Genomic DNA, 26,875 nt, shown 5'->3' on the forward strand with positions numbered 1-26,875 from the left:
AATAGATTAGTGTTATTTTATACGCGGAATATATAGCTTTTAGTGCCTGGTGATTTAAATAAAATGAGACGGATCACGGCTATAATCCTACTTTGCAGCGACTCTGATTTGTAATTATGACGTACATGCATGCTAATTATTTAATTATTTGCTTAATGTTCTTTATTCATAAACACTGTCTCAGCAGGTTATCTGTGAATGAATGGCCGACCATACTACCTATTACACGATCGTAATTTAAGTTTACACGTAGGCTAGGCCAATAGTAAGACTGGCCCAAATCTAGATTCTAGTAACAAGGTGTTGACACAAACAGCGTTCGTTATACAGGGACTAATTATAAAAATTAATTTAAAAACCGGTATATCACATAAAATATAAGGTATACAAATTAAAAACATCAAAAGTAAAACAAGAAAGTCAGTCTGCAGAGAAGATTATTATGAATTTGATAATTTGATATTGAATGGTATTAGAAAATCTAGTTGTTTTTTAGTAACTAGTTCGGTAATATTGTTATTTCTTTTTAAAACTAACCGATTCTAAGCACGAATGAAGATAAGACAAATATACATATCTGCTGCGATCAGATACACGAATATGGTTTGTTAATTAATGAGTTCAATCTCATAGTACTGAAGTATATTTACAAATATAACATTAACACAATGTCAATGCACTATTGACTTTATGTTATTAAAATGGATTGCAAATGTGTTAGATATATACGTTTTTTTCATAATGCACACCATTAAAAATCTATTAAAGAATATAATGACGTGTGATTTCAATGAATTTCAATTGTAGGATAATAATGACTTGAATTAAAAACTAAATATTCGAAGGAAAAACAACAACTTTACCATACTGAATAGAATCGATTTTTACAATGTGTGACGTACTTCTATTTCGAAGTTGTTGGTTTTGATAATTATAGAGGGCAGCATTAGAATTATATTTCGGAGTTTGCGCACTTCTCTCGAAATGATTTTAAGCGGCAGATTTTATATTGTGTTTTCAAAAGGTTCCGAAGCCAGGCCTAGCTATGTATATAAAAGAGATAATTTTAGATGGCTTTAAGTCATATGCACAAAGAACAGAAGTAAAAGGATTTGATCCACTTTTTAATGCCATTACTGGGTTAAATGGATCTGGGAAATCAAATATCCTGGATTCTATCTGTTTTCTTCTTGGTATTTCAAACTTGACACAGGTAAGTTTTTAGAGCAGTCACAGCAAGAGAGCCTGTGCTTGCTGCAGACGGAAACGGCTTGCCTTAGGGGCCTAGGATCTAGGCCTAGATATTAGGATAATTATGCCTCTTGGAATAAGGTACTTATATCTAGCTAAACGAAAGGTAAATCTAGGTGGCTAGCCGCATAGCCTAGCTAGGCCTAGCTAGAGTAGTGGGCTTACTAATTACTAACTATAGTTAGGCTAGACTAGGCCTGGCCCTATATAGGCTACAGTATAGGGCCTAGCTAGGCCTAGATGCCTACACACAGATTGTGATAATGAATAAAAATGATGTTTGATTGCTCAAATAACAAACATGTATTTTTGTATGTAGGCCTATGTTTGTATTTTGTATTTTTTATAGTAGGTACGCAAGGCTAGCCCTCTAGCTTGGCCAGTCTAGAGCTGGCCGCGTAATTTTTTTTTCCAGGACGAACGTGGGCAGAAAACTAGTCTGGGCTCCAGACGGAGTTTTTTCTTAATATTAGTAAAAATATAAATATTTTTGCACATATGGCGTTTCATACGTGTATTACTTGAGTTTGGATACTCCGTCTGGGGAACACGCAAAAGTCACGTGGTTTGACACCAAGAATTCTTGGTGCATAGATTATCCGGTTGACTAGTTTCAGCTGCATGCGATTGGCTACTCACTCGTACACCGTTTTAATATTCATATTTTAGAATTTCAAAGACTCAACAAATAAGATGGTACGCATGCACTATGTTACGTTTAGACAATGTGTACTTCTTGGGTACATTGATGAAAGTTTCTGAAGGCTAGAAAGGATTTTATATGGATCATTTAATCAGGGAGATGTAATTTACATCTCCCTGATTTAATATTACGCAGAGATAATTTGATTTAATTCCCACCCAGACCCTGTCCTGTTCTGTGTAGTGGTGGTGTAGCCCTGTCTGTTGTGTGTGAATCCTGTTGTGTGCCGGTGGTGGTATTATGTAGGCCTACCTTATTGGCGTTTTATTTGGCAGGTCATACGTGCGAGTTGAGTAGGACCTATGAAGGAGGCCTAGGCTAAGGACTAAACAATTAATAAACAAAACAACTTGGCAACAGGATTTCATATTTCAACAGTCTCGATCGTACATTCAGCACTGTACGAAGGCCTACTCGATCTTTTTCATTTTGAAACAAAATGATCATTGGTTGATTTGAAATCCATATTTACATACCTCCCGCCCCATATAGCCAAATACGGTATGATAACCTACGTCATTCTTATCGGATGTTTGCGGTCTGCAAATCGATTTCTATATGTGTTTCACAAGTCTGTATTTTCAGACAAAAATCGCGGTCGAAATAAAAACAAATAAAACAATACAGACTTGGGGCAAGTCTAGGAGAAAACATGAATAATTCATGATTAATTATGACATAATAGGGAACATTATAGAGGGCGCTATATAAGAATGCAGAAAGATTAAATAATTAGTGTAAACAACGTTTGTCAACCGAAATGTTTGGTCTAGTGGTAAAGGATTTAACCTATTACGCTGAAGCCCTCGGTTCGAGCTCTTTCATGAACATGTTTTTTTTAATAGTTGAGAGAGATTATTTAGAGGGTTAGGTTTAGTATATTTAGGAAATAGATCAGCTATCTTTCAATTCTTTATAATAGAAAATAATTAAGGTAATGAATTATTCATGACTTCTGCCCACGTTCGTCCTGGAAAAAAAAAACACGCGAGCTGGCCTACCATACCATCCATGATGCACCTGGGCATAAAAATGTTACTTAATAATAGGCCTAGCCTAAGCCCTATCCTTAGTTAGGTGACCATGACGCACCCAATTTGATAGACTGTGAGAGACCATGTTGTTTATGATTTTTGATTGGTAAAGTGACGGACATTATTGACACACCATCGTTCATTGATGTGACATACCTTCTAGGTTTTTTGACGCACCCCTGCATCAGCAATTTTTTGTTTATGACACACCTCTCCCGGGGGTTGTATAGTGGGTCATACATACAGTTGACAAGTGCATTATTTATTGTTGTTTTATGATAGTCAATCTTGCTTATTTATTGTTGTTTTATGATAGTCAATCTTGCGTCTGACTGGAAAAACAACTTTAAAACAAGGCATTTTAGTAATTTTATGCGTTGAACATGCCGAAAGAAAACCTAATTAATTTGATGCATGATGATCGACCATGCTGACCAAATGACTAATGTATTACTAAATATTGCTTTGATGTACATCCTACTGTAGGTCTAACCAGTTGACTTATATTTGGAAATCTTGTCAAATAGTTTTAGCTTTTTTTAGGTGCGTGCCAGCAATTTACAGCAACTGGTATACAAGAGCGGTCAAGCTGGAATTACTAAGGCAACTGTTACAATTCTTTTTGATAATGGAGATAAGAAACAAAGTCCTGTTGGATACGAGCACTTTGATGAAATAACTGTTTCTAGACAAGTAAGTATCGTCAGTAATTGCTACTATCATAGTGATAGTATCCATAAAATATGCACATACTAATATGTAGATCTGGTGGTATAACAAGTCTTCTCAGATAACTAGAACTCCCCACATCTGGCCTTAAAGACCCCAAACGCATCTTTCAGAAGAGTGTAGGGTTATTCCAGTGCACTGGCAGGTCCATATCTGTCTGACACAAAGTGACCCTTTTATAAAAGTTGTTGTATGTGACATTTACTGCTGAGTACCTGCGTAGTCCACTGTCCTTTGAAACAATGTTTTTTTAAGACTAAAGTAAAACTATGGCAATAAACACACTGTTACTGCTGTATAGAAAGTTTACCTAACTTTCTTGCAATCGCCAACTTGCATCTGTACAAATACAATATTTAATTTTTTTCAACTTTACTGTATTTATAGAGGGTAACTCTTCCAGCTGGACAAATTAATGCCAGTTGATATTCAGGGGCCCACATAACTATTTTAGAGTTTTACTGCACGTTTTCATAGTATTTTCTTTTTTTTTTAAATAAAATTCAAATCAATTGTACTACCTTTATGTTCGTCACTCACCTATATTCTATGTGTGTATAAATAAAAAATTGTTCTTTTACCTAATAAAAAAGTGCATTGCAGTAATTGTACAGTATGAAACAGTAATTGTTAACCTTGAGATAGATTTTAGAGATAGCTTTTTTTATCTTATTTTTTTAGGTTGTAATTGGTGGTCGTAATAAGTACTTGATCAATGGTAGCAATGCCAATAACAGCCGTGTTCAAGATCTGTTCTGCTCTGTTCAACTTAACGTCAACAATCCTCATTTCCTTATCATGCAAGGAAGAATCACAAAAGTGTTGAATATGAAACCACCAGAGGTACTGTACAAATGCAAAGTGAAAAAATGCCATTCTTTTTTCACTAAACAATTTGGATCACTCACAAATAATTATTTGTTCTTGTTAGTCCAGATGCAAAGTTATTGTAGAAGGCATAATTTAAGCAGGTGTCCCCTAAAAACATGAAAAATGAAGATTAATTAAATCAGACTTTGATTTGAATAGGTTATTTTGTAGTGTTAATCACAAATAAAAAAATAATGTTTTCACTTATAAAATGACAAAATAAATGGTTAAATTCAACCAAAAATCCATTGGCTGGCAGCCAATTTGACTATGTTTTGCTTTAAATTACATTTTTTTCAGGTAATAATTTTTTTTTCGATCCAATTTTTGGTCAAAGTGGATAACTATTATATGATATTAAAATGGCATATTCAAAATGGCTACTCCCACAGCCATTTCACTCTTTAAGTTTCAGCCCTCAAATTTAAGACTTTTACAGTATTCAGAAAGTTAACTGATCATTTTTTTAGGCATTCAAAATGATTGGTTGATTTCATGTACCATGCATTATTCAATTATTACCAATAAAAGCTAAATTTAGAAAAATTGATTTGTTAAAACAAGAATGCACATACAGTGGAATGCCTTGTTGCATTGACTCTATATAGATTTCTGCGGTGTGATGTCACAACGGTAGATGGCGCTGCGTGGTTGTTAGCGCAACCAAAAATGCGTTCAACGCTATATGTTAATAAACACTATATATTTGTGTTTTTATCAAGTTATGTATCTTAGCTTGATTTTTAAAACTTAAACTGTAGTTGAAGAATAAATAGATTATTAAAAACAAATAGTTAGTGATCTTTTGAAATTTTAGTTTGTTTTTATTGAAAATTATTTAAAATGACTACTTCAATAAGCCTATTCCAAACCATTGTTGAACTAGGAGTCCAGGTTGAACGCATTTTTTGGTTGGCTAGCAACCATGCAGCGCTACCTACCATCCACGCAGCGCCACCTACTGTCGTGACGTCCGCACCTCACAACTCTATATATATATTTTTTGGGTTTTTGTACTATGAGTTCTTAGATAAGATTTTTTTGTCTTTTGTTATGGATATATTATGTCATGGTATTCCGAAATAAAAAGATGAATGAATGATATAATGAATGTTTTTGTGTTGAATGGGAAGAATGTTTTCAAGAGGAGAGGTGAACAATAGCACAGTTTAGGCTTTCAACCCATGAACAAATTTCCCCATTCAACACATTATTTGCACACTATTTATTCAACTGATTGTGAGATGGCCACATCTTTATTCCACACTTACACAATTTTATTATGTGGTTCATCTCATGACTGATTCATACTAAATAAGTTAAAAAATTAATTGTAGTTTGTGTAGTTAATCTTTTTGTCCTAAAGTAATCCCACTATTAATTTGTCTGAGTGAGCATCAGTACAATTTTTAATCTCACATTAATATTTTGCCAGTATTTTCTAAAAATAGTATTTAATTATTGTTTGTTTTTCGCTCCTAGATACTGTCGATGATTGAAGAGGCTGCTGGAACCAGGATGTATGAGAATAAGAAGGCTGCTGCTCAAAAAACTATTGAAAAGAAAGACGCAAAGCTCAAAGAAATTGAATCGGTAACTGTTTTAAAAAATTAATTTATATAAAGTATTTAAAGGCAAAAAGAAAATAATAATCCTAATATCAAAGAAAGATTATGAATTGTAAAAAACAAATTGTACTCCAACTAAGATTTGAACTCAAATCTTCTGCTTGGTACCCAGATATGCCATTAGACCACAATCAGGGATGTAGCTAAAAAGCTGGATGTGTAGGGTGGGTGGCTGGGAAAAAATAAATCAGCACCTTCAGGTATCTAGAGGTGTTGTATTGATGTATTGATATAAAGAAATGCTGGATGAAAGACCTTAAAATATAAAATTAACTAAAGCATCAGATCTTTATGTTATATAAGCAATTATTATTATTATTATAGTAAGTGGTAACATTTTACGTCTTATCTAAACCTCTGTCTACACTAAAAATGTGATGTCATACGTCAACATTTTTTTCTGTAAACAATTCATTTGACAGATTTTGAAAGAGGAGATTACACCAACACTTAGCACGTTACGTCAAGAACGCTCCGCATACTTAGAATATCAAAAGGTTATGCGAGAGCTTGAACACTTAACCAAGCTTCACATAGCCTACCAGTTTATGACAGCTGAAAAGATTAACAATGAATCTACTCAAGGCCTACAGTCAATTACCGAAGCCATATTGAAACTCAAGGACAGAATTAAAGAAGTAAGTACTGTACAAGGTCTCGTTGAATAAAACCCTTTCAAATGTTCCTTCAATTTGCTATCAAGCAATTAAAAAAATCTTAAATAGTACAGTGTAAATATTATTGTAGACTTAATGTTGTATGTTTTATATTCATATTGATCATTTAAATCAATATTTTCTACTAGAGAGCCTATACATTTTTTTTTTCAACTCACCATCTTTTTTATATCAAATTATTAAAAGTGTCACACTTGAGTTTAACAATTTTTCTTTTAGCATTCAGTATTTTTTTAAACATCAACAATCCACAGTTAGTTTTCTAGTAAAAATTAGTCTTGCACTCTATTTAATATGTGGGTCACCCTGATTTAGCAATTGATATGTTTAGATGCTTTAATCTATTTTTTTTAAGCCAGCCCAAAGTTGACTTAAAATTAGAGCAGAGCTGGATACTGTGTCTGCTCTAAACCAGGAAACAGGGTGTTGGGTCTATGACTGAATGGTTTTTAATGTAATTGAATTGAATTGAAATTTATATTTATACTGGGTAACCTCTTCAGTCAAAGACTGGTCTCCCAGAGGGCCCAGTTGGTGATCAGTGGCTGTGATGTACTAATACACTGGGGTAACCCCCTACTCGTCTCGAAAGATGTACTAGGTTCTTTAAAGTGCACACGAGCTAGATGTGTACACTGGACCTACGGTTTATAGTCCTTATCCGAGAAGACTCGTTCTACCACCAGAACCATGGAGCGAGTGAGCCTCGAACCCCTGCCGATGTTATGGCTACGTAATTACGGTTCCACTGTCTTAACCGCTCGGCCACTCACTCACTAACTGAAATTTAAAAGGTTTTAAATATACAGTCACAAACATTTTTTTTTTAGATTGATGATACATTACATGCTCTCGGAGAAGACATACATAAACTACAAAGCCAATGCGAAGAGGAGGCAGCCGGTTCACTGAAAACACTTGAAGCTAAACTTGTTGAAAAACAAATTGCGGACACAAAGATACAAACGTCTCTGCAACACAAAAAGGAAACACTAAACAAAGAGAAGAAAAGTCTGAAAGATCATATGAAGAGTAAAACCGAAGTAAGATATTTAACAGATTTTGTAGTTTGTAGTATAATATATTGAAAGAATTATAAATATACTAATGATCTGACACATAATGTTATAGTTTTATATATGCTAGGATAGACAGTAAAACGTATAATATTTTACCTGCCTACACACATTGAGTGATGTATGTTGGCCAGCTGCCAAAGATACTAACCAACTTTAAGTTCAAGTTTGCTTTATTTTATTGGTTTTTTGATGATGTCATTCATATCATAAGGCAGTCATAAAATCACTGATTTGTAAAATAAGATTTTACAAAAAATCAAAGGCCAAGTGTGAATTTAGATAAGGGGTTGCTACACTTCCTTCCACATTAGGGACTTTAGGAAACACAACGGGAAGCCACAGGACGGTGCTCATGAATAATTTATGCAAGTGCTTTAACAAAGTTGGCGGAGCGTGAAATTTTATCGTCTTAACTTTTAGAGGACGATGAAGTTGTCATCTTCCCGTTTACGGAGAACGACTAGAAATAATGTATATATAACCTTTAATATACAGTTCAAATTACACTTAAACGTGGAATTTGAAAAACTCTTAAATAATATTTGAATTTTTTGTTTAATGAAATAACATTTTTATTGGGTTAAAATGGCTGTGGGACTGTTAAAGCGGCTTTTGAATGTGATTCAGAACGGCCCCATGCCAAAGGAAAGGGAGAGAGATATACTGCCGTCGTCTTCACGCAAGGGTGCGTAACTAATAAAACAGCTATGTTGACTGTTTATGATTTTACGCAGCATATTCGTCGTCCTCCCCTTACCGTCATGTTTTGTAAAGTCCCTATTGTCACCCAGTGGCTTCTTGCATGACTGAATAAATAATTCTATACCATATACCTACAATTTTATTTTTTCTAGGATGAAAATCTTTTGAAGGCCAAGGAGAAAGAGATTGAAGATAACAGTGCTAGCTATGCTAAACTTCAAGAACAATCCACGACAGATGCGGAGGGTTATACTACTGCACAGAAAAAACTACAGGCAGTCATATCCGGCCTAGCTAACGATGATGGAACTGATAAAACTCTTGAAGCAGAATATCGAGGTTTGTTGAGAGTGAGAGACAACATGTCATTTCATTCATTTCTTTATTTCGGATATTACATCCATATACAAATCATACACAAAAAAAAGAGAAACAATTACACCAGAAAATTAACAATTTCCACAAAACCAACCTATAATATCCTTAAAAAACAATTTGCACCAATGCTGATGTACGTTGGAAGTACGGTAATTATGGTTTGAATCAGCCTATTGCAACTGTCATGAATTCTGTTCTTAAAACTATGTATAGAGTTCCTCCAATATTCATAGAAAGAGGGAAGATAGTTCAGGTGTGGTATATCATGTCTTCCATAAACAATACTTCATGCAGAAAAAAATGTTTTTGATTTCAATCTTTATTTTTATTTACTTTTGTCTGAATATAATAGTAAGATGTTTAATTGATTATGTAAATAGTAAAGGTGAAAACTATTCAAGAGTGAAACAAATTTGACCTTATTGAGACTCAAACTTGGATTTTCTTCATGATATTTACTAAGTTGACTCCATGACTCCTGTGCTACATCCCAAACATTGTATGGTGCAACAGCAGCAACACATTAAATTAATATGATCGACATCTTTATTCTAAATTGTGCTAGACACTAAACTGAACCCTTTTTGGTTACATGGAGTAGTAATATGACATTTTCTTGATTGTCAGTATTATTATTATATATTGTGTCTTTTGATAAAATAAATGTTGCCACTGAGTAAGTATTTTATTTCATAAATTATTATTTCAATAGAAAATATTTCCTTTACTGATGTCATTTGTCGTAACAGATTGTACAAATGAGTTGACGACTGCAGGAGATACACTGAAGAAGGCACAGATGAAATGGAAAGAAGCACAAGATGGACTGAAGAAAAAAAGTGCAGAAGTGAAAATAACAGAAAATGAGTATGAAAAACAGAAGAAAATCCTTGACAAAGTCACACATTCTAAAGATGATATTGAGGTATGTTGACTAGTGTTTAGTTATACTCAGTTAACAATGCATGAATGATATGTTGTCTCTCTGCATTTGAGAATTATTTCCTATAAAAAAAATAAATTTCATACAGTCAACTTTCCCAATACCGGACTCTCTGAAAACCTGGAAACTTTCCCAAAACCAGATTTTCTTGAGGACCAAAATGTTCCAAATTCATTTTTACCAATAAAAACACATTCCTAACACCAGACTTTTCAAACAACCAGACTTTTCAGAAAACCAGACATTTTAGCCCAGCTCAAAGATGTCTGGTAATGGGAGAATTGACTGTATTAAGTAATAGCCCATATTAATCTGCATAATGGTTGTTGTTTGTCCTGTTGCACTTGTAATTACTTTAAACAAATTCAGTAAAACACCGAAGAGGAGGTAGAAAGAAAACGAAAAATATACCTGTAGGTAAAAATAGCCTAAATATATGTTTTAATAATGTTAACTGCTTAAGCAAACATAGGATTTATGAAATTGAAAAGTTTATATATAGTAAGAGTATTGATATACTTGGTATTGCTGAAACACACTTAAAAGAGAGCAACGCAATCTCTATTAAAGGTTATAACTGGGTTGGGAAAGAACGTAACGGGAAGAAGGGGGGTGGTATTGGGTTATTCCTATCAGACAAAATAGTGGTTACATCTGAAAATGTTTTAAACTGTATAGATGATGATTTATATGTTTTTAAATAGTAAAGCAATTATTTAGAATCACCTCTTGTAATTTGTTACAGTCTGAGATTAAGAAACTTGGTTTTGACGGTCAAGTGGAAGAAAAGTTGTTACACGAAAGGCAGGCATTGTCAGTAGAAGCTGACAAAATTCAAGATAAAGTTGTTAATTTAACAGAAAGGTATGCAAGGCTCAGGATGTTGTATCATTCTTGTTTATTTCGTATTTAGGAAAAATGTTGATGTTGTCAGTACACATTCTGTTTAGCTTCAAACAAGATAAAATTCTAATTTAACAGTTCATTAGACAAGGATAAGAATTAAACCTATGCTTTAGTTATTAGAAGGCATGAGATTATGATGTGCACTAAGAGGAATCAGTACCAGAATTAACCATGTCCAATGCATGCAAACACTTCCTTAAATGGGTATAATTATTTTAAGAATTTTTTTTATTGTAAATAAAAGAGAGTGGTATGGTTAAAATTAAATAAGTAATTACCCAATGGATATGATATCAGGACTGTTGCTTGTGATTGGTCAACTCATCGTGTTGCGTCCAAGTGGCATTAGGGTCCGCCATGTGTCAAAGCATGAGATTGAGACCTATTTCTGTTATCTTGTTTTGTCCTTTCTATTGCACCTATGAACTATATTATTTTGTATATATTATGCACAAAAAATTTTTCAACTCTGTAACTAGTAGATGACTTACCACATGTCTAACAGTAAAATTGTATTTACAGTATATCAAGCAAACACACATATGTTTGAATATTTCAAATGCTATGAAAATTAATTTAATCAGACTTATTACTTTGCTTTTTCAAGGTTTCCAAGCTTGCAGTTTGAATATCGTGATCCAGAAAAGAATTTTGATCGTAGTAAGGTGCATGGTCTTGTGGCGCGTCTCATGAAAATAAAAGACGTGAATGCTGCCACCGCTCTGGAGGTATCTGCAGGACGAAAGGTCAGTAGTACTTCCATTTCTTTTAGTTTTTTGTATGAATTAATATGATTTATATCCTTGACATTTTATTGGCTGATCGTATCAGATCGTATATTCACCTGGATAATCAATTTCAATATCTTTGTGCCACACAAAACCAACCTGAACAGGACAGTATATGTATTGAAAGATTTCATTGTTCTTGAATAGAACAATTTTTCACATCATGAAAATATTCTTCCCATTCAACTAATATACATTCATTATGTCATTAATAAAAACCAAAAAATTTATTATGAATTCAATCAACTATTTGTTTTATTCTTTCAGTTATACAATGTAGTAGTAGATTCTGAACTCACCGGGAAAAAATTACTGCAGAAAGGAGAGTTGAAGAAACGTTACACCATCATTCCGCTTAATAAGATCTCTTCACGTACGTTGAGTGCAGATGTGATCAGCAGCGCTAAAAAGCTTGTAAGTATTGAAGGAGGTATCTAAATTACGTATATAGGTATATTTCACAGGCCTTGTCTTTTAAAAATTATAGATGTGCTACAAATTGCACTCCTCAATACATTCAGGGATGCTGTAGGTCTGCTGTTTGTATTTTGGTATTTAGAAGTTTACCAAATTTAAGCGTGTTGTAAATTACACTCCTCAAGGGCGGTTTAGGAGTGCATTAGGTGAGTGATCGCACTCGCTCGCCGCAAAAAACAAGGCCTGATTTTATGTTGCTGGTTATTTATATATTTAAACAATTAGTATTGTTTACTTATATTATCCCTGATTTTGTTGTATTTTTCTCTGATTCAAATTCTTTTTTGTTTTATCCTAGGTTGGAAAAGACAATGTGTCCTTCGCCCTTTCACTCATTGGATATGAAAAAGATGTAGAAGCAGCAATGAAGTTTGTGTTTGGTTCAAACTTTATCTGTAATAAGATGGAACATGCCAAGGCAGTAAGTTAGGCCTTGTCTACACTATCAAACTTTATGTGACAAAAAAATTTGATGTGCCTTTATATGGACATGATGATGTCATATCACTACCATATTTGAGCATATCACTACCATATTTGGGCATGCTAGTTTGACAGTACTAAATATAAAGAATTGTTGATAGTGGTGATCTGGTACCATGAACACTCTGTGTATCCTTGCCATTTGATTGGTTGATTTCGTATCACATTTCATGCATTATGTTTTCCAATTTCAATGATTGGCAATACTATTGCTGATTGAACTTTTTTGTATAAAAATAGAAATTGATGAGCCTGAATATTGAGTAAATATAAATAATTAATGTTTGTTATATGTTGAATGAGAAACCTTCAACTCATGTAAATATTCTTCCTACTCATAAACATTCATTATTTGTATATTACCACGTTATCAATAGTACCAGAACCTTTCTCATCCAATAAAAACTACCTAAGCCTCATGTCAAGACTTAGTTTAGACATTCTGTGATTTTTATGCTAATTGTGTAGAACAGTGTTCCGCAAGCTTTTTTGACCGCGACACCATGCTCCTATTTTGGGAATTCTCGCGACCAAACATTGCATATTTGAGTTTACAGCTCGTCAAAATAGGAAAAACTGTAGATGTAAAATGTAATCAGTGTTGTAGATTCTACAAAACTGAGAACATTTCATATATAGATCACTGTATAATTTAGTTTCAGTATCGTAAACAATTTTGCGATTCAATTTTTGTTCGCGACCCAAACATTGGGTACGGAACGGCGGTGTAAAGCAATGTTGATTATGTTGTATTGCATTGTGGCTGTAAATTTCAATAGGATGCATTGATTATTATAAAATGTCCATGTTTTCTTTTTAGGTCACATTTGATCCCAGAATAAAAACAAGAACAGTGACCCTAGCAGGGGATACTTTTGACCCATCTGGAACTCTTAATGGAGGTAGGAATCAATATTATTGAATATATTTTTATTGTCAAAATAATTGTCCAGATAATATCTTTACAGTACATATTAAATTAAAATATATAAATTATATTTGAAAAAGACCAACAACTAAATTTTGCTTGTCTAAATTAACATTTATGCCAGCTTCTGAGATTTTATTTGAGCAGTCAAAACAAATATTCTTATAAATTGTATTTACTGCCCTTTTTTGTGTGAACTTGTAGGTTCCAGAAGCAAGTCATCAACTGTTTTAGCTATGTTATCTGAGCTGCAGGATGCAGAAGACAGGTTGAAAGAGAAACAACAAAGACTTGGTGAGGTTGACAGTCAGCTTTCTAAGCTTAAGAAGTCATCAGAAAAGTAAGTACAGTAGACCCCTATTTTGAGTCGTCGTCTTCTACTTGTGGAGTTTCTCCCCATAGTCTGGAATTTAAAAAACATATATTGATATTTTTTTTTTGTGTCTTTTGTGAGATTCACTCACTTTTATTTCATTCTTTACAATTGTTACAATAATCTATATCAATTTTGTTTCAGTAGAAAACTATCTCTGCAGCTTAAAGTTTTTTTTTGTTTTTCTTATTTTTAGTATTTCACATATATAAAAGTTAAAGCATTTAAAAAATAGACAAAAGTTATATAAAAGTATACATCACATAATATAGGTTCACAATTGCCATTACAACATCACAAAATAAAATATACTGTAACTCATATAGCACCAGTAAATAAAACTAGTAAGGTAGAAACCATACTAGAATACTAAGTATTGTGTCGTAATAATATTTTCTCGTGTTTTTAGCTTGTTATTGTTTAACAATTATACATTTTTACATTGCTAAAATAATATTTTTTACCTTTTCCCATTTTTTTATGCTTTCCTCTCTTTTATACACTCTATCACATTCCATTCTGAATAGAATTCCTTGTTTAAAAGATTTCCATAAATTAAAATAACTTTTATTTGTAACATCAGCCAGTATCTTTTGTTTATAAACCGTGAAAGCAGCAAATATAAAATCAGTAAGAATATTTCTTGTTCCAATTACCAGATTTTGAAAAGACATGTTCATATGATTGGTACCTTTTAAAACAATCTCTATTTTTGTCCAAAAACCTTGAATAAATTTACAAGTAAAAAACATATGCTCCTCATCTTGTACCTCTCCACATCTACCACATATATTAGTATCTTTTAGTTTCCAGATAAACAACCTTTTGTTTGTTGCTAAAATTCTATTTAACAGTTTGTAATTAAAGTGTATTAATTTTTTATCTTTCATTTTACAAACTTTAGATAACCAACATGACTTCCAATCAATATTCAAATTATGAAAATATTTTTCCCATTTTCCTTGACAAACTGGAGGGACAAAAATTTCCTCCACAAAACAGAGATAAATACTCTTTGTTGTGATGTCCTTATATCTATTCTTAATGACATTTTCTGTTATATTATAATAACAATATTTTACTAGGCCCCTAGTTTGTTATCTATAGGTGAAAAATAATCGGCCTATGTCAGGTCTTGAAAGGGTCTACCATACCCATTGCTTACTCCACTTTTTTTTTAAATAGTACCCTGTATGATGTATTTTTAAAGGTTAATAGCACTCTTATTTTTGTTATCTATAATTTTAGATATCATCAGCTTAAAGAACAGTTAGATATGAAGTTGCATGAAATAGAAAGCGTCCAGACTCTATTGCAGGAGAGTACCCACTTCCAACAGTTGAACACGATCAAGAAACTGGAGGCATCTGTTGGTAAGGCTAGCTTGCAATTATTAATGTACTGTTTAATGTACTGGTAACCGGTAGGGTCGCTTCGCAATTGAACATTTTACCAGTTCCCTTCACAAGTCTTAGTTATGTGCCAATATCTGTGTTTCTGAGAAGGATTTTCCAATCTATTCCATGATGTTATCTACTCAATTTTTCTTTTTAAGTTTATTTTCAACATCACCTTCCTTGCATGGATAATCAACCACTGTCATAGTATCAACATAAGGTTCAATGCACCCATTTGCTATAGTGAGATAAGGACATCCATGAGTCCTGGAGTTCCAGTGTACACCTCTGGCTTGTGTGCACTTAAAATAACCCAGTGTATATTTCTAAAAAAGCAGGGGCTACCCCAGTGTACTAATCCATCTCAACCCCTGTCATTATTCACTACCAATCCTACCTGTTCAATCATGTTTGATTTGCTATATATTATAATAAAAATGAAAAATAGACATTTATTTATATTTCAATATTCTTAAATTTAGAGGAACAACAAAAAACTGTAGAGGATTCTAAACAAACACAGATTGAGATGAAGGAGAAATTAAAAACTTTGGAAGCCAAGTTGAAAAACCCCAAAAAACAACGAGATCAAGAGATAAAGGCAGCTGAGGATCAAGTGAATAAGGCTAAAAAACTTTCTGAAGATTCAAACAAAAATATGAAATCTAAGCATGAGGTGAGTGTGTGCAGTTTATCTACAGCTTTTATGATATTAGTTTTATTTATAGCACAACGTTTTCCCAAAGACATCAATAAAAGTTAGTTATCCTATAGGCAAAACCACTATTAAAGGACACTTCGAATTAACCAAAGTGTCCTTTTGTAGGGGTGGGTCATAGTTTTAGAACATAATTGTATTGCCCTTTGCTTGTTTTCTAGGAATGTGTTCTGTCTGCACTATCACGGTTTATGTGACAACAAATGTGATATGCCCATATATGGACACGATGACATCATATCACTACCATATTTGGGCAAATCAAACTTTTTTTGTAAAACTAGTAGACATGAGCTTTATGTTGGACTTATCATGTAATTCTAAGACCCAGTGGTCTAATTGTAGAATATAAAAAAACAGAAGCCCTGATTTTGAATCGTGACTTGTTTCATTCTCACACATTTTCTCATTTGTATTACCACTATGTCTGTCTACACTATCAAACTAGTTTGACAAATAAAGTGTAATGTGCCCAAATATGGTAGTGATATGGCCAATTATGGTAGTGATATGACATCATTATGTCCATATGGGTACATCACATTTTTGTTGTCACATAAAGTTTGATAGTGTAGACAAGGCCTTAAAGATTCAAATTATTACTATTAATTGTATTTTTCTTGCAATAGGAGATGCAAATGTTGAAGATGGAAGCAGAGACGCTTCGACAAGATTTGACCAAATACGAAAAGCAGATACAAACAATAAATGAGACCATTAACGGTTTAGAGGAGCAATTGGAACAGGCTAAAGAAGCAACTAAGAATTCTGCGGTAAGACCCAATCAATTTATATATTTCTGTAATTGTGGTCCAGCTATTAACTATTTTAATATAAATTTCCCCAAAAATACCCTAATCTTATTGAAGATCATAATTGTTTTAATGTTTTGTGCACATATGTATATATGTAAAAGGACCAAGAGCTAAACATCCTGTTCGAAGAACGAGTGAATGGGCTGGAAGACAACTGACATGCATGATTAATTTTTCTACAGCACCCTCTTATTTTGGTTTTGAATTTTTCTCAGTGGTAACTTTTTACTTTAGTACAAAATGTGCTAAGAGAGAACAAAATTCTGACCAATCAGGTACGGTGTTACAGTGCTTGTCTTTTCACAGTTTTATCAAATATTTATACCAATTTTGAAATAAATAAATAAAAATGATAATAAATAATATAACAAATGTTTTATGCACATACAGTATTATGTGAGGTGTATGTGTACATACATATGTATTGTTCATTTTATTATTATTTTAATTCATAATTTCGTATATTCGTATATTTTCTATTGGCACTTGCAGCACAAGCAAGAGATCATTTTTAAGTTTGTTTATAAATGAAAGAATAAATGCTATTTTGATTGATTGATGTTATTATAGGAAGCTGTAAAACAATGTCAAGATGAGCTTAACCAACAAAAAGACATACTGACAGAACGTAACCAAGATATAAATGCTAAGATAGAAGAACAAAACCAACTGAGCAAAGAAGAGAACAATATCAAGTTACAGGTTAAAGAGAATGAACATAAAGCAGGCAAGATCAATAAGGAGAGTAAGGAGGCTGGCAATAGGGTATGTATACAGTCACTCAAAACTGGAAAATATTTAGCTCCAAGAATTTCCTAATTTCTATTGTAATCAGAAAATGTAAAAGAGAACAAACCAAGGCCGTAGTAAGAGGTTAAAAACAGACGAAGCAAAGATGCTTTAAATATAATTATTAATATAAAATACGACAAGCTGTGCTGGGGATTAGGGTGAGTGGTGAAAACTGAAAAAAAATAACTGCCTCATGCTGGCTACGGCCCTGCAGACATATAGGGCTAGCCCACAGGGGTCTGACACTGTGGGATTTTTTAAAGGATTGTAGTAATGCGGTGAGCAATGGAAACATGCTCAGAATTTTTTTAGCATGCATAGAATGACCTTTCGACTCAATATGTGCATAGTCTAGTAGCACATCATGAATATGAAAGGTTGTTAGTTTTCATATTTGATTAGTTAGCTTTTGAAATTATCACCTGGCTGACTTTGTATGTTGCTAGTCCAAATGAAACGTATAATATAATATTAATTATTAGAAAATGAAATATTATCTTGTCACTGATCAGATATTGTGATTGTGGAGTAAAGCTCTGTCTACACTATCAAACTAGTTGCCCAAATATGGTAGTGATATGCCCAAATATGGTAGTGATATGCTCAAATATGGTAGTGATATATCCAAATATAGTAGTGATATGGCATCATCATCTCCATATATGGGCACATCACATTTTTTGTTGTCACATAAAGTTTGATAGTGGTTTAGGGTGGTGATTGTTGTTCGCTAGCCCATTAAGCATTATTGTACTAGCCTAGCAGGCACAAAGACATATTGATTTCCTTGGATTACGGTAGTTATTGCCAGAAATGTACTTCAAATTAACACATCTATTACAGGTTGAAAGTTTACTTGCAAAATATGAATGGATCGCCAACGAAAAGCAGTATTTTGGACAGCCCAACACAGGCTATGATTTCACCCAGAATGATCCTAAAGAGGTTGGAAGCAGGCTAAATAAACTGAAAGAGGTTAAAGAAAACCTTGCAAAGAATGTTAATCTGAGAGCAATGAGTACTCTGAGCAAGGCTGAAGAAAAGGTATTTATTAAAATCATTGGTAAATCATAACAAATAAATTATAACACATTAATAAATACATTTTTGAATTCTGTATTTAAGAACTATTTCTAAATATACCTTTTTACTGTAAGCCTAATTAATATTTTTCATAACAATATTTAATGGAGAATATATTTAATGAATACAATTCTAATTTTTGATGTTTCTAATGTTAATGATGTTTGTAATTTGTGAATATTTCTTGCTTTTAAAATTGTATATTTGTGATACAATATTTGATCAGCTTTTTGTATGTTTTATAACTGGACAAATATTATGATATTTAAGTTACATAAAGTCTGGCTGTTTAAAATGTTTAGCCCATGTCATCTGTTTAATACTTTTAAATTTTAAATCAAGCTTTCTAACAATGTTTATATCTTTAGTATAATGACTTGATGAAGAAACAGCGTATCGTGGAGAATGACAAAACTAAGATCATGGCAACCATAAAGGAACTGGATGAGAAGAAAAATGAGGCTCTAAAGAAAGCATGGGAGCAGGTCAACAAGGTAGTATAAAGAGTCCTTCATTTACAGCACATCAAATGATTTTCGCCATTGGTCAATGGTTTACATTCAACACTCTAGTAGAATTGTTAAGAAAGACAATAAAATAAAAAATGACTTCTTGATTTCTTTTCTCTTTTAAGTACTACTATTTGCAATAAGTTCTTTCTAACATTTGTTTACATGTTGTGAAAAATATTCACCGCCTAGGACCTACTGAGACCACAATCTAATCATATAATTTTCCTAAATATTTACTATGCCTGGCTTAGCTTTCATTAAAAAGTCACAAAAGAAAGACATAATAAGATGAAGAAAATTTGATTTTTATTGAACACTATTTATAAATTATTTCGCTTTGCTTTGACATTTTAACCTGTCATGTAAAACTGTTCAAAGGTCATAACATTTTGGCTGGAGAGGTCATTGAATTTAACTCTTGCTAAAGTATGAACTCTGCCTAATCTACACAGTTATATTTTTAACTTAATGTATAATCTATTTTTAGGATTTTGGTTCAATTTTCTCAACACTGTTACCTGGCACATCAGCAAAGTTGATGCCACAAGAAGGTCATAGTATTCTGGATGGTTTAGAAGTAAAAGTTGCATTTGGAGATGTTTGGAAAGAAAGTTTATCTGAACTGAGTGGCGGGCAGAGGTAGCAATATTGTCATTGTATATACTTTAATTTTGTTGAAATTGATTGCAATTAGTTGTGTTTTTATATTAGTCTTTTTTAGCCGCTTGTAAATGTGACTCTACAGCTCACTATGTCGGTTGGTCGGTAAACACTAACTCAAATTTGTGCACGCGACTGCAGCCATATATATGGCCTTGTTTAAACTTACATCCAATGTCAAAATACAGTTTATTGTCTCTGTTGCATATTAGCCTGCCAGTGGTTTCAAAGGAGATACATGAAATTACAATACAATCAGTAATAATAATAATGGTAGTTTTATATAGCACCTAATATAATGTTTCTAAAGCGCTTTACGCACAAAAATAATCCATAAAATATCCTAAAAGAACAACTTCTTTGGGACACCGCTATTAAGGAATACTATCTTGTGAAAAGAACAAGGGGAAATAATGTTTCGCCAACATATTATACTACTTTGTATATAGATTATTCATATATATTTGTTTTTTATGTGATTATTGTATAGATCATTAGTGGCCCTATCGCTGATTTTGTCACTCTTGTTGTTTAAACCTGCGCCACTGTACATCCTTGATGAGGTAGATGCAGCCTTAGACTTGTCACATACTCAGAACATTGGTCAGATGTTGAGGACTCATTTCAGACATTCACAGGTAATAATAATAATATCCTGGATTTATATAGCGCCTAATGTTGTGGAACCTCTAAACGCTGAACATTATTATCAAACACGTATGGAAACATACTTCCATAATGCAGCTAGTAATCAGCGCAAAGTTGTGTATTGATCTAACTGGGTACCCATTTATACACCTGGGTGGAGAGAGGCAAACGTAAGTAAAGTATCTTGCCTAAGGATACAAGCAATGCAGCCAGAATTGGATTTGAACCTCGATCTCACGATCAGTAGTCTCAATTTAACTCAACTCAATTAATGTAAGACCTTTACACCAAAATAATTGTATGTTATGAAGTTGTGTCATTGGGTATCCCAGGTCACTAGACTCCCTGTCAAGATAATGATGATTTGCATAAAAGCACATATAATGCTCAACGTTAGAGTAACATATTGTGCAAACAAAATAGGAAGTGGACCCAATAATATAGTAGCATGAAAGAAAGAAAAACTACAGACCAGTGCTATTGGTATATGGTCTCTAGTTACCCTGTTACTGGTTCTGACAACTTTGTTGAAATTTCTGATACTGTGGACTAGATGTTACACATACAACTTTCATCTCCTCTAAGAGTCCCTTTGTGTCGAGTGCTTCCACCAAACATTGCTTGTTGGTCTGTTCACATCGAAAAGGGATAAATTGGGCCAGTACAGCAGAGTGACCCCTTACTCTTCCAGAAGATACACTGGGTTCTTGTTATCCAAAAGGACTTGTTCTACAACGCCCCTGTCTTGCAACATCAATATTAACCCTTAAACTAAGTTAGCCAATTATTACTGTTTCTTGATTCTTGTACTGTATTTAGGCAAATTACTGTGATATTACATCACATGCTACTTCTGTATCACAGCAACAATGTAGCATGTGACAGTGTATTTACCAAACTCAAATGATACACTGGTAACATGCAGTATTGATATTTTATTTTTCAGTTCATTGTTGTCTCACTTAAAGACGGAATGTTCAACAACGCAAATGTACTGTTTAAAACCAAATTTATTGATGGAGTGTCTACAGTTACACGGCATGCTCAGGTCGTACCAACATCGAGAAATGTTTCAAGTAACAGAACAGGACCACTGTCTAGTACATCAAGAAACAACAAATCAACAAATAAAACTGGGTCAAAGAGGGCAAGAGTGGATCCTTTAGCAGTTCATGGCCAGTAACTTTTTTAGAATGTTATTTTTTTGTACATAAATTTAACATTTAGTAGTATTTTAGTAGTATCTATATAAAGGCAGTGAATATATTATATTTTGAGTAAAATAATTAGGTTTGTATACTTCTAAAACTGTCTGTTTGCTTTAGTTAGTGTAAAAAATAAATTTGGGTTCAGTAAAATAGACACTTAAACACAGCTACAATGGGAGAATTGTAGTGTCACAGTATCATACAGTATGCTTGCAGTGTATGTACTTGGCGTACACAATTTATATGTAAACTCTAGGCTGTGGATTTATTTTAGTAATAGGTCTTGCATCTTTAGTTCATAATGCATTTAGTGGAGGCGGGATTAACCACGGAATAATGAATGGGTTTTGTAATGCATCAGTGATTTTGATTCTGGCCAATGAAGAGTGATGGCAGAATTTATTTAAATTTTAAATTCTATTTCTGCACCAATATCAAGCTGGCTATAGGTTGTTTTAATGTTGCATGCAGTGGATAATGATAATTTTGTGATCAAGTTACCTAAGATAAGACAATTATTTAAATGAGGAGAATCTGTAAATAGAATTGTACAAAACATGCTGTAATCTGATTTACTGACACAGTTAAGGGATTATTTTGGTAAAGGAATTCAAATAAAGCACTCAGTTCATGTCCATAATTGTTTGCACCAGTTAATGATCACTATTAGAACATGATTCATGTAATTAAAATTGTTGTGGATGCTGTAAAAAAATGAACTAGAAAAAAATACCTCACTGAAACAGAATCTGCGTCAAATGTATTCATTGTACAGTAGAACTTTTGGAACCAACAGAATAGAGGTATTAAAAAAATATATTTCCCTTTATTTATTTCACAGAAAGTGTCCACTGAATAAGGGTGTCACAAACGAGGGGATCTATTGTATTCATGTCACACAAAAAGAATTGCTTTATTGCAGTATAGTAAAATATCAGATATCAAGCATACATAACTTTTAATAAAAACATTGAGATTAATATGTACATTGAATTAAATTATTCACAACCATTTTACATACATTAAATTTACACACATTAATTATACTACTTTTTAAATATGATTTAATAGCAAGCACCTTTTACTATAGTATTATTAAAACTCTTAAATGTAATTTTTACTCATTGATAAAATAATGTACCAAGGGTGTGGGCGAGTTTTGGTATAGGGAGGTTCACATCTGAAGAGAGAACAATGACAATGCAGTGTTAGCTTGGGTAGAATTCTTCCCCCTAGCGTATACCCTTGTGTACGTCATTAAGCGTCCCATTTCTTTAAGCGTCCCATTTCTTTAAGCCTTGATGGCACTCTCTACTACGTGTACCCCTCCTCAACCTTGTCTGCTCATCTCCAGTAACAGACTGATGCAATGCGTGAAATTTCCAAGCAAAGGCCATCTTCGAAACCTGAAATTTAGAAAACGAATCATGATTTCATCTCCTTTTCTGTCCACATGCGCAGACCTCCATAACTAGCTAGTGTTCTAGTATACAACATCTAGGACGTTCAAGCTTTGTATTGGGGTCCGCTTTAGGCAATATTTATACTGTATAATGTTTCACTTACTGGTATGAAGTTATTCTTATCATTGTTTTGTTCAAGTTCTGTAAGTTCATCAGGTGATAACAGTGAAAGTCGTATGTGTTGGACAACGTTTTTAGCTATAAGTTCTGCTGACTTGCTTAGCACAGCCTGCAGAATAGAAGTTCATTACCGGAATAATAATAAACTAAAAAAATAATTGGTCAGATGTTTGCCCTACTCTTGACATAATTTGTACTTCATACTAAGTACACTGAGAATACTTCCGAAAAAAATAAATAAATATAGATATCATAAATATAAACAGATTACCAATTTTCTGAAGTTCTTACTATATAGGGGAAAGCATTAAACAGATTTAGATTTACACCCCCCCCCCTCTCCCTCACTGTTGAAAGGTTAAAAAAAGCGGCTAATACTATAAGCAATATTTTGTTAGGGAAGTACAGTACCTCCTATTCAGTCTTCTTTAACCTTATCCTAGATCTGTCCCTGTTACATGCATTTTGTAGGTCACAAAAGTATATATAGGAGAAAGAATGTTGTTGAAAAGTGTTTAATATTGTTAAAAATCTCGTCTTTATTTGCGACTAGCTGATACAGTTAATTTTTACATCAGGCAAGGGTTAAAAAATCCCTCTGCCTCTCTAACTTACAGAATTAATTTTTGCCCATTCTTTCACTGCTTGTAGTATGTTCAGCTCATCCATCAACAAACGATTGCTTTTTAATATTTCAATAATAGCTGATTCTGACATTTCTAGAAATCCTTGCGTTTTAAACACATTCTATTCAAACAAAAACAAAGGAGGTAAATATATAGTATATTGGTGATGTGATGTGATGTAAGTCTTGAAATGTCCAGGAGAAACACTAACATATATTATTATAGACGGTAAAAAGTAGATAGCAAAAGCAGTTTAGCTGTCAAAAAGAGGGAGCATGCCACAAGTGCAACTGCCCCTGTGGTGTGAATTAAAAGTATATTTCAACAAATAAAACATCTGTGTACTATATCATTTTTACACACAGTATTGTAAATTGATAAATAAATTTAAATACAAACGAAAAATTTGTAAATGAAAAAATATGCTAAAAGTCATAACTACATTTATTATTTCTAATTCCTTTAAAGGGTTGTCTACACTATCAAACATTATGTGACAAAAAAATGTGATGTGCCCATATATGGACATGATGACATCATATCATTACCATATTTGGGCACATCACACAAACTAGTTTTATAGTGTAGACAGAACTTTACCTCAGTGTTATCTTCAATATAACTGATTGCTTTAAGTTGCAAGTCGGATTGTCCATAGGTAACGGCTGCCTGCATGGATTCACAAGCATTCTGCAAGTTTATATTCTCAACAAGAAACTTTATACAAAGATGTTTAAGCTCATCCAAACCGTATTCGATAGAGGCTGCTAATAGATCAACAGCCTGGACAAAACACAAACAACTATTTTAGCTTTTCCATTTAGATTAAAGCTTGGTTCACACTGAGCCTGATTTTGTTTTGGGCTATGTCACGTTTTGTACAGAATGAGTTATTCAGGATCAGTGTGAATGTAGCTTAAAGCTATGTCTACACTATCGAAATAGTTTGACAAAAAAAAGTATGATGTGCCCAAATATGGTAATGATATGCTTAAATATGGTAGTGATATGACAACATCATGTCCATATATGAACACATCACATTTTTTGTCATATAAAGTTTCATAGTGTAGTCAGAGCTTAAGGCCTTTTAAATAAACATCAGGAATGGTTGAAAAAATTTAAATAGTGACCAGTAACAAGTGAGTGGGGTGGTTCCACAGGGCAGTGTAATTGGACCGATACTATTTATAATAATCATTTACAGTACCTGAAGTGGTTGATTGAAAGGTGAAGATTTTAGAGTGGAAACCCTCAACGATCACAATACTCTACAAAAGGATTGATGAATTATTTGAGTGGGTGTCATCTTTCCTGTACTGTTCTCAATTAATGCAGGGGTGGATTCAAGGGGGAGCACAGTCTGCTTGGGCCTCTAAATTTCACAAATTGTAATGCGAAAGACAGTACATAAAATTAGGTTCAGCACTTGATTTCACTACTTTCCCCGCTTTTTCAAAATCCTGGATCGCCACTGTAATGAATATTTTATGAACCTTTTATTTTTAGTTTCTGTTCACTTTGTTACAATGATACATAGGAAGAATGGGCTGTCTGTTATATGGGAGACATCCACTTATGAGAGGTATCAAACAAGGAGGTTGTTAAACTGTATAGACCTTTTCAATATTGAATAACATTGTTAAACATTAATTATTTATAAATACTTACAGTTTTAACATTCAAGGTTACACAGTTTGTGTAAAGGAATTCCAGAACAGCTAAAAAAACGTCAGGGTCTACATCCGTCAGCACCAGTGGAGTACAAATATCAGAGTGACTATGGTCGGCAAACATTGCACGGAACACCTCACAACGATATGCCAAAAGACAACGATGGGCGAATATAGGTTTCTTTGATTCACCGACTAGGAATTTGACATCGCTATAAATAAATTTTGTTTCATTAATTTCTGTGTCTGTTAATTAATATAAAAAAATTGTTAGATACATAATAATCATTATAAATATTGGATGAGAGTAGGGGACGAGTGGGGGTTGGGGAGGTGTAGGCGGTTAAGGAGTGTGGCGGGGGTTGGGGAATGTTACTGACTACTGAGGATACTTCCTTGTGAGAGTAGTACTCATTTACAGTGTAGGCCTAAACACACAGACATTTTTTACGTAGTCAAAGTACATCTTAATCCAATTCTGGTTCTAATTTATCTCCAACTGTTAGGCCTACAATTCACTGACGGAGAAGCGCAGAGAATCAATATGTTGCCTGTCAATAACCAATCTCAACCTTATTTTTTGTTCGCACCGTCCGATGTTCAAGTGCTTACGTTTCTACTAGGGCTATAGTCGGATTCATGTAAAAAAACTACAAGTTAAAATTCACATACGAACCTAAATTCACGCTGGTTTACTAATCGTTTCATATCCTTAGAAAACGATGCAATACTTCCCTCCATAAATCGTTCATTTGCCATGACAGTTAATGATACGTACGGTTAGCTCCCGGTTTAGCTACTATAAACTTACTACTATACTCAGTATTAGTCACCGCCTTCCTAAGTGCAGCAGTGTACTGTTTACTGTTGCTAAGTTTACTTCCTATGAAACGTCATTGTTGCATACGGCGACAGCGTTAAAACACCTCTCCCATAAGGTTTTTTTTTGTCGCATATGTCATTCCGTACGTATTTCAACACATTTATAGGCCGCGGGGTATAACTATAATATATTATCTATTTCTTCTTAAATAGGAAATCGAGTAGCTGTGAGTGAAAAAAATATTTAGGTTACTTTTAAATGTATTTTGGCCCCCTTTATATTCCATTCATGTTGTTATAATTGTAGGCCTACTTTTTTTGTCTTGTGTGAGTTCACCTCACGTTTATTTAAATTATCAGTGATGAATATATTGTATACATATATGTAC

General features: G+C 33.3%; 2 protein-coding genes across 2 annotated transcripts; one reads left to right on the plus strand and one right to left on the minus strand.

Moving 5' to 3' along the window:
- The first annotated feature begins 935 nt into the window (after nt 1-935).
- On the plus strand, nt 936-22,986 carry LOC140051253 (structural maintenance of chromosomes protein 2-like). The gene is made up of 23 exons (XM_072096400.1): nt 936-1,213; nt 3,532-3,681; nt 4,399-4,560; nt 6,070-6,180; nt 6,638-6,853; nt 7,723-7,935; nt 8,826-9,012; nt 9,801-9,976; nt 10,740-10,858; nt 11,508-11,646; nt 11,956-12,102; nt 12,464-12,586; nt 13,469-13,550; nt 13,781-13,916; nt 15,198-15,322; nt 15,829-16,022; nt 16,694-16,837; nt 17,450-17,644; nt 18,515-18,715; nt 19,123-19,248; nt 19,754-19,905; nt 20,417-20,564; nt 21,521-22,986. The coding sequence occupies exons 1-23, from the start codon at nt 1,046-1,048 to the stop codon at nt 21,755-21,757; spliced, it is 3,651 nt and encodes a 1,216-aa protein (XP_071952501.1). The 5' UTR covers nt 936-1,045; the 3' UTR covers nt 21,758-22,986.
- LOC140051254 (BTB/POZ domain-containing protein 19-like) lies at nt 22,980-26,533 on the minus strand. Its single transcript, XM_072096401.1, has 6 exons — nt 26,341-26,533; nt 25,663-25,876; nt 24,592-24,774; nt 23,981-24,112; nt 23,349-23,474; nt 22,980-23,188 (listed from the first exon to the last, which is right to left on the minus strand). Exons 1-6 carry the CDS (start codon nt 26,421-26,423, stop codon nt 23,057-23,059), a joined length of 870 nt encoding a protein of 289 aa, XP_071952502.1. The 5' UTR covers nt 26,424-26,533; the 3' UTR covers nt 22,980-23,056.
- Between the last annotated feature and the right edge of the window lie 342 nt (nt 26,534-26,875).

The sequence above is a fragment of the Antedon mediterranea genome, chromosome 6, assembly GCF_964355755.1.
Source record: "Antedon mediterranea chromosome 6, ecAntMedi1.1, whole genome shotgun sequence".
Lineage (NCBI taxonomy): Eukaryota > Metazoa > Echinodermata > Crinoidea > Comatulida > Antedonidae > Antedon > Antedon mediterranea.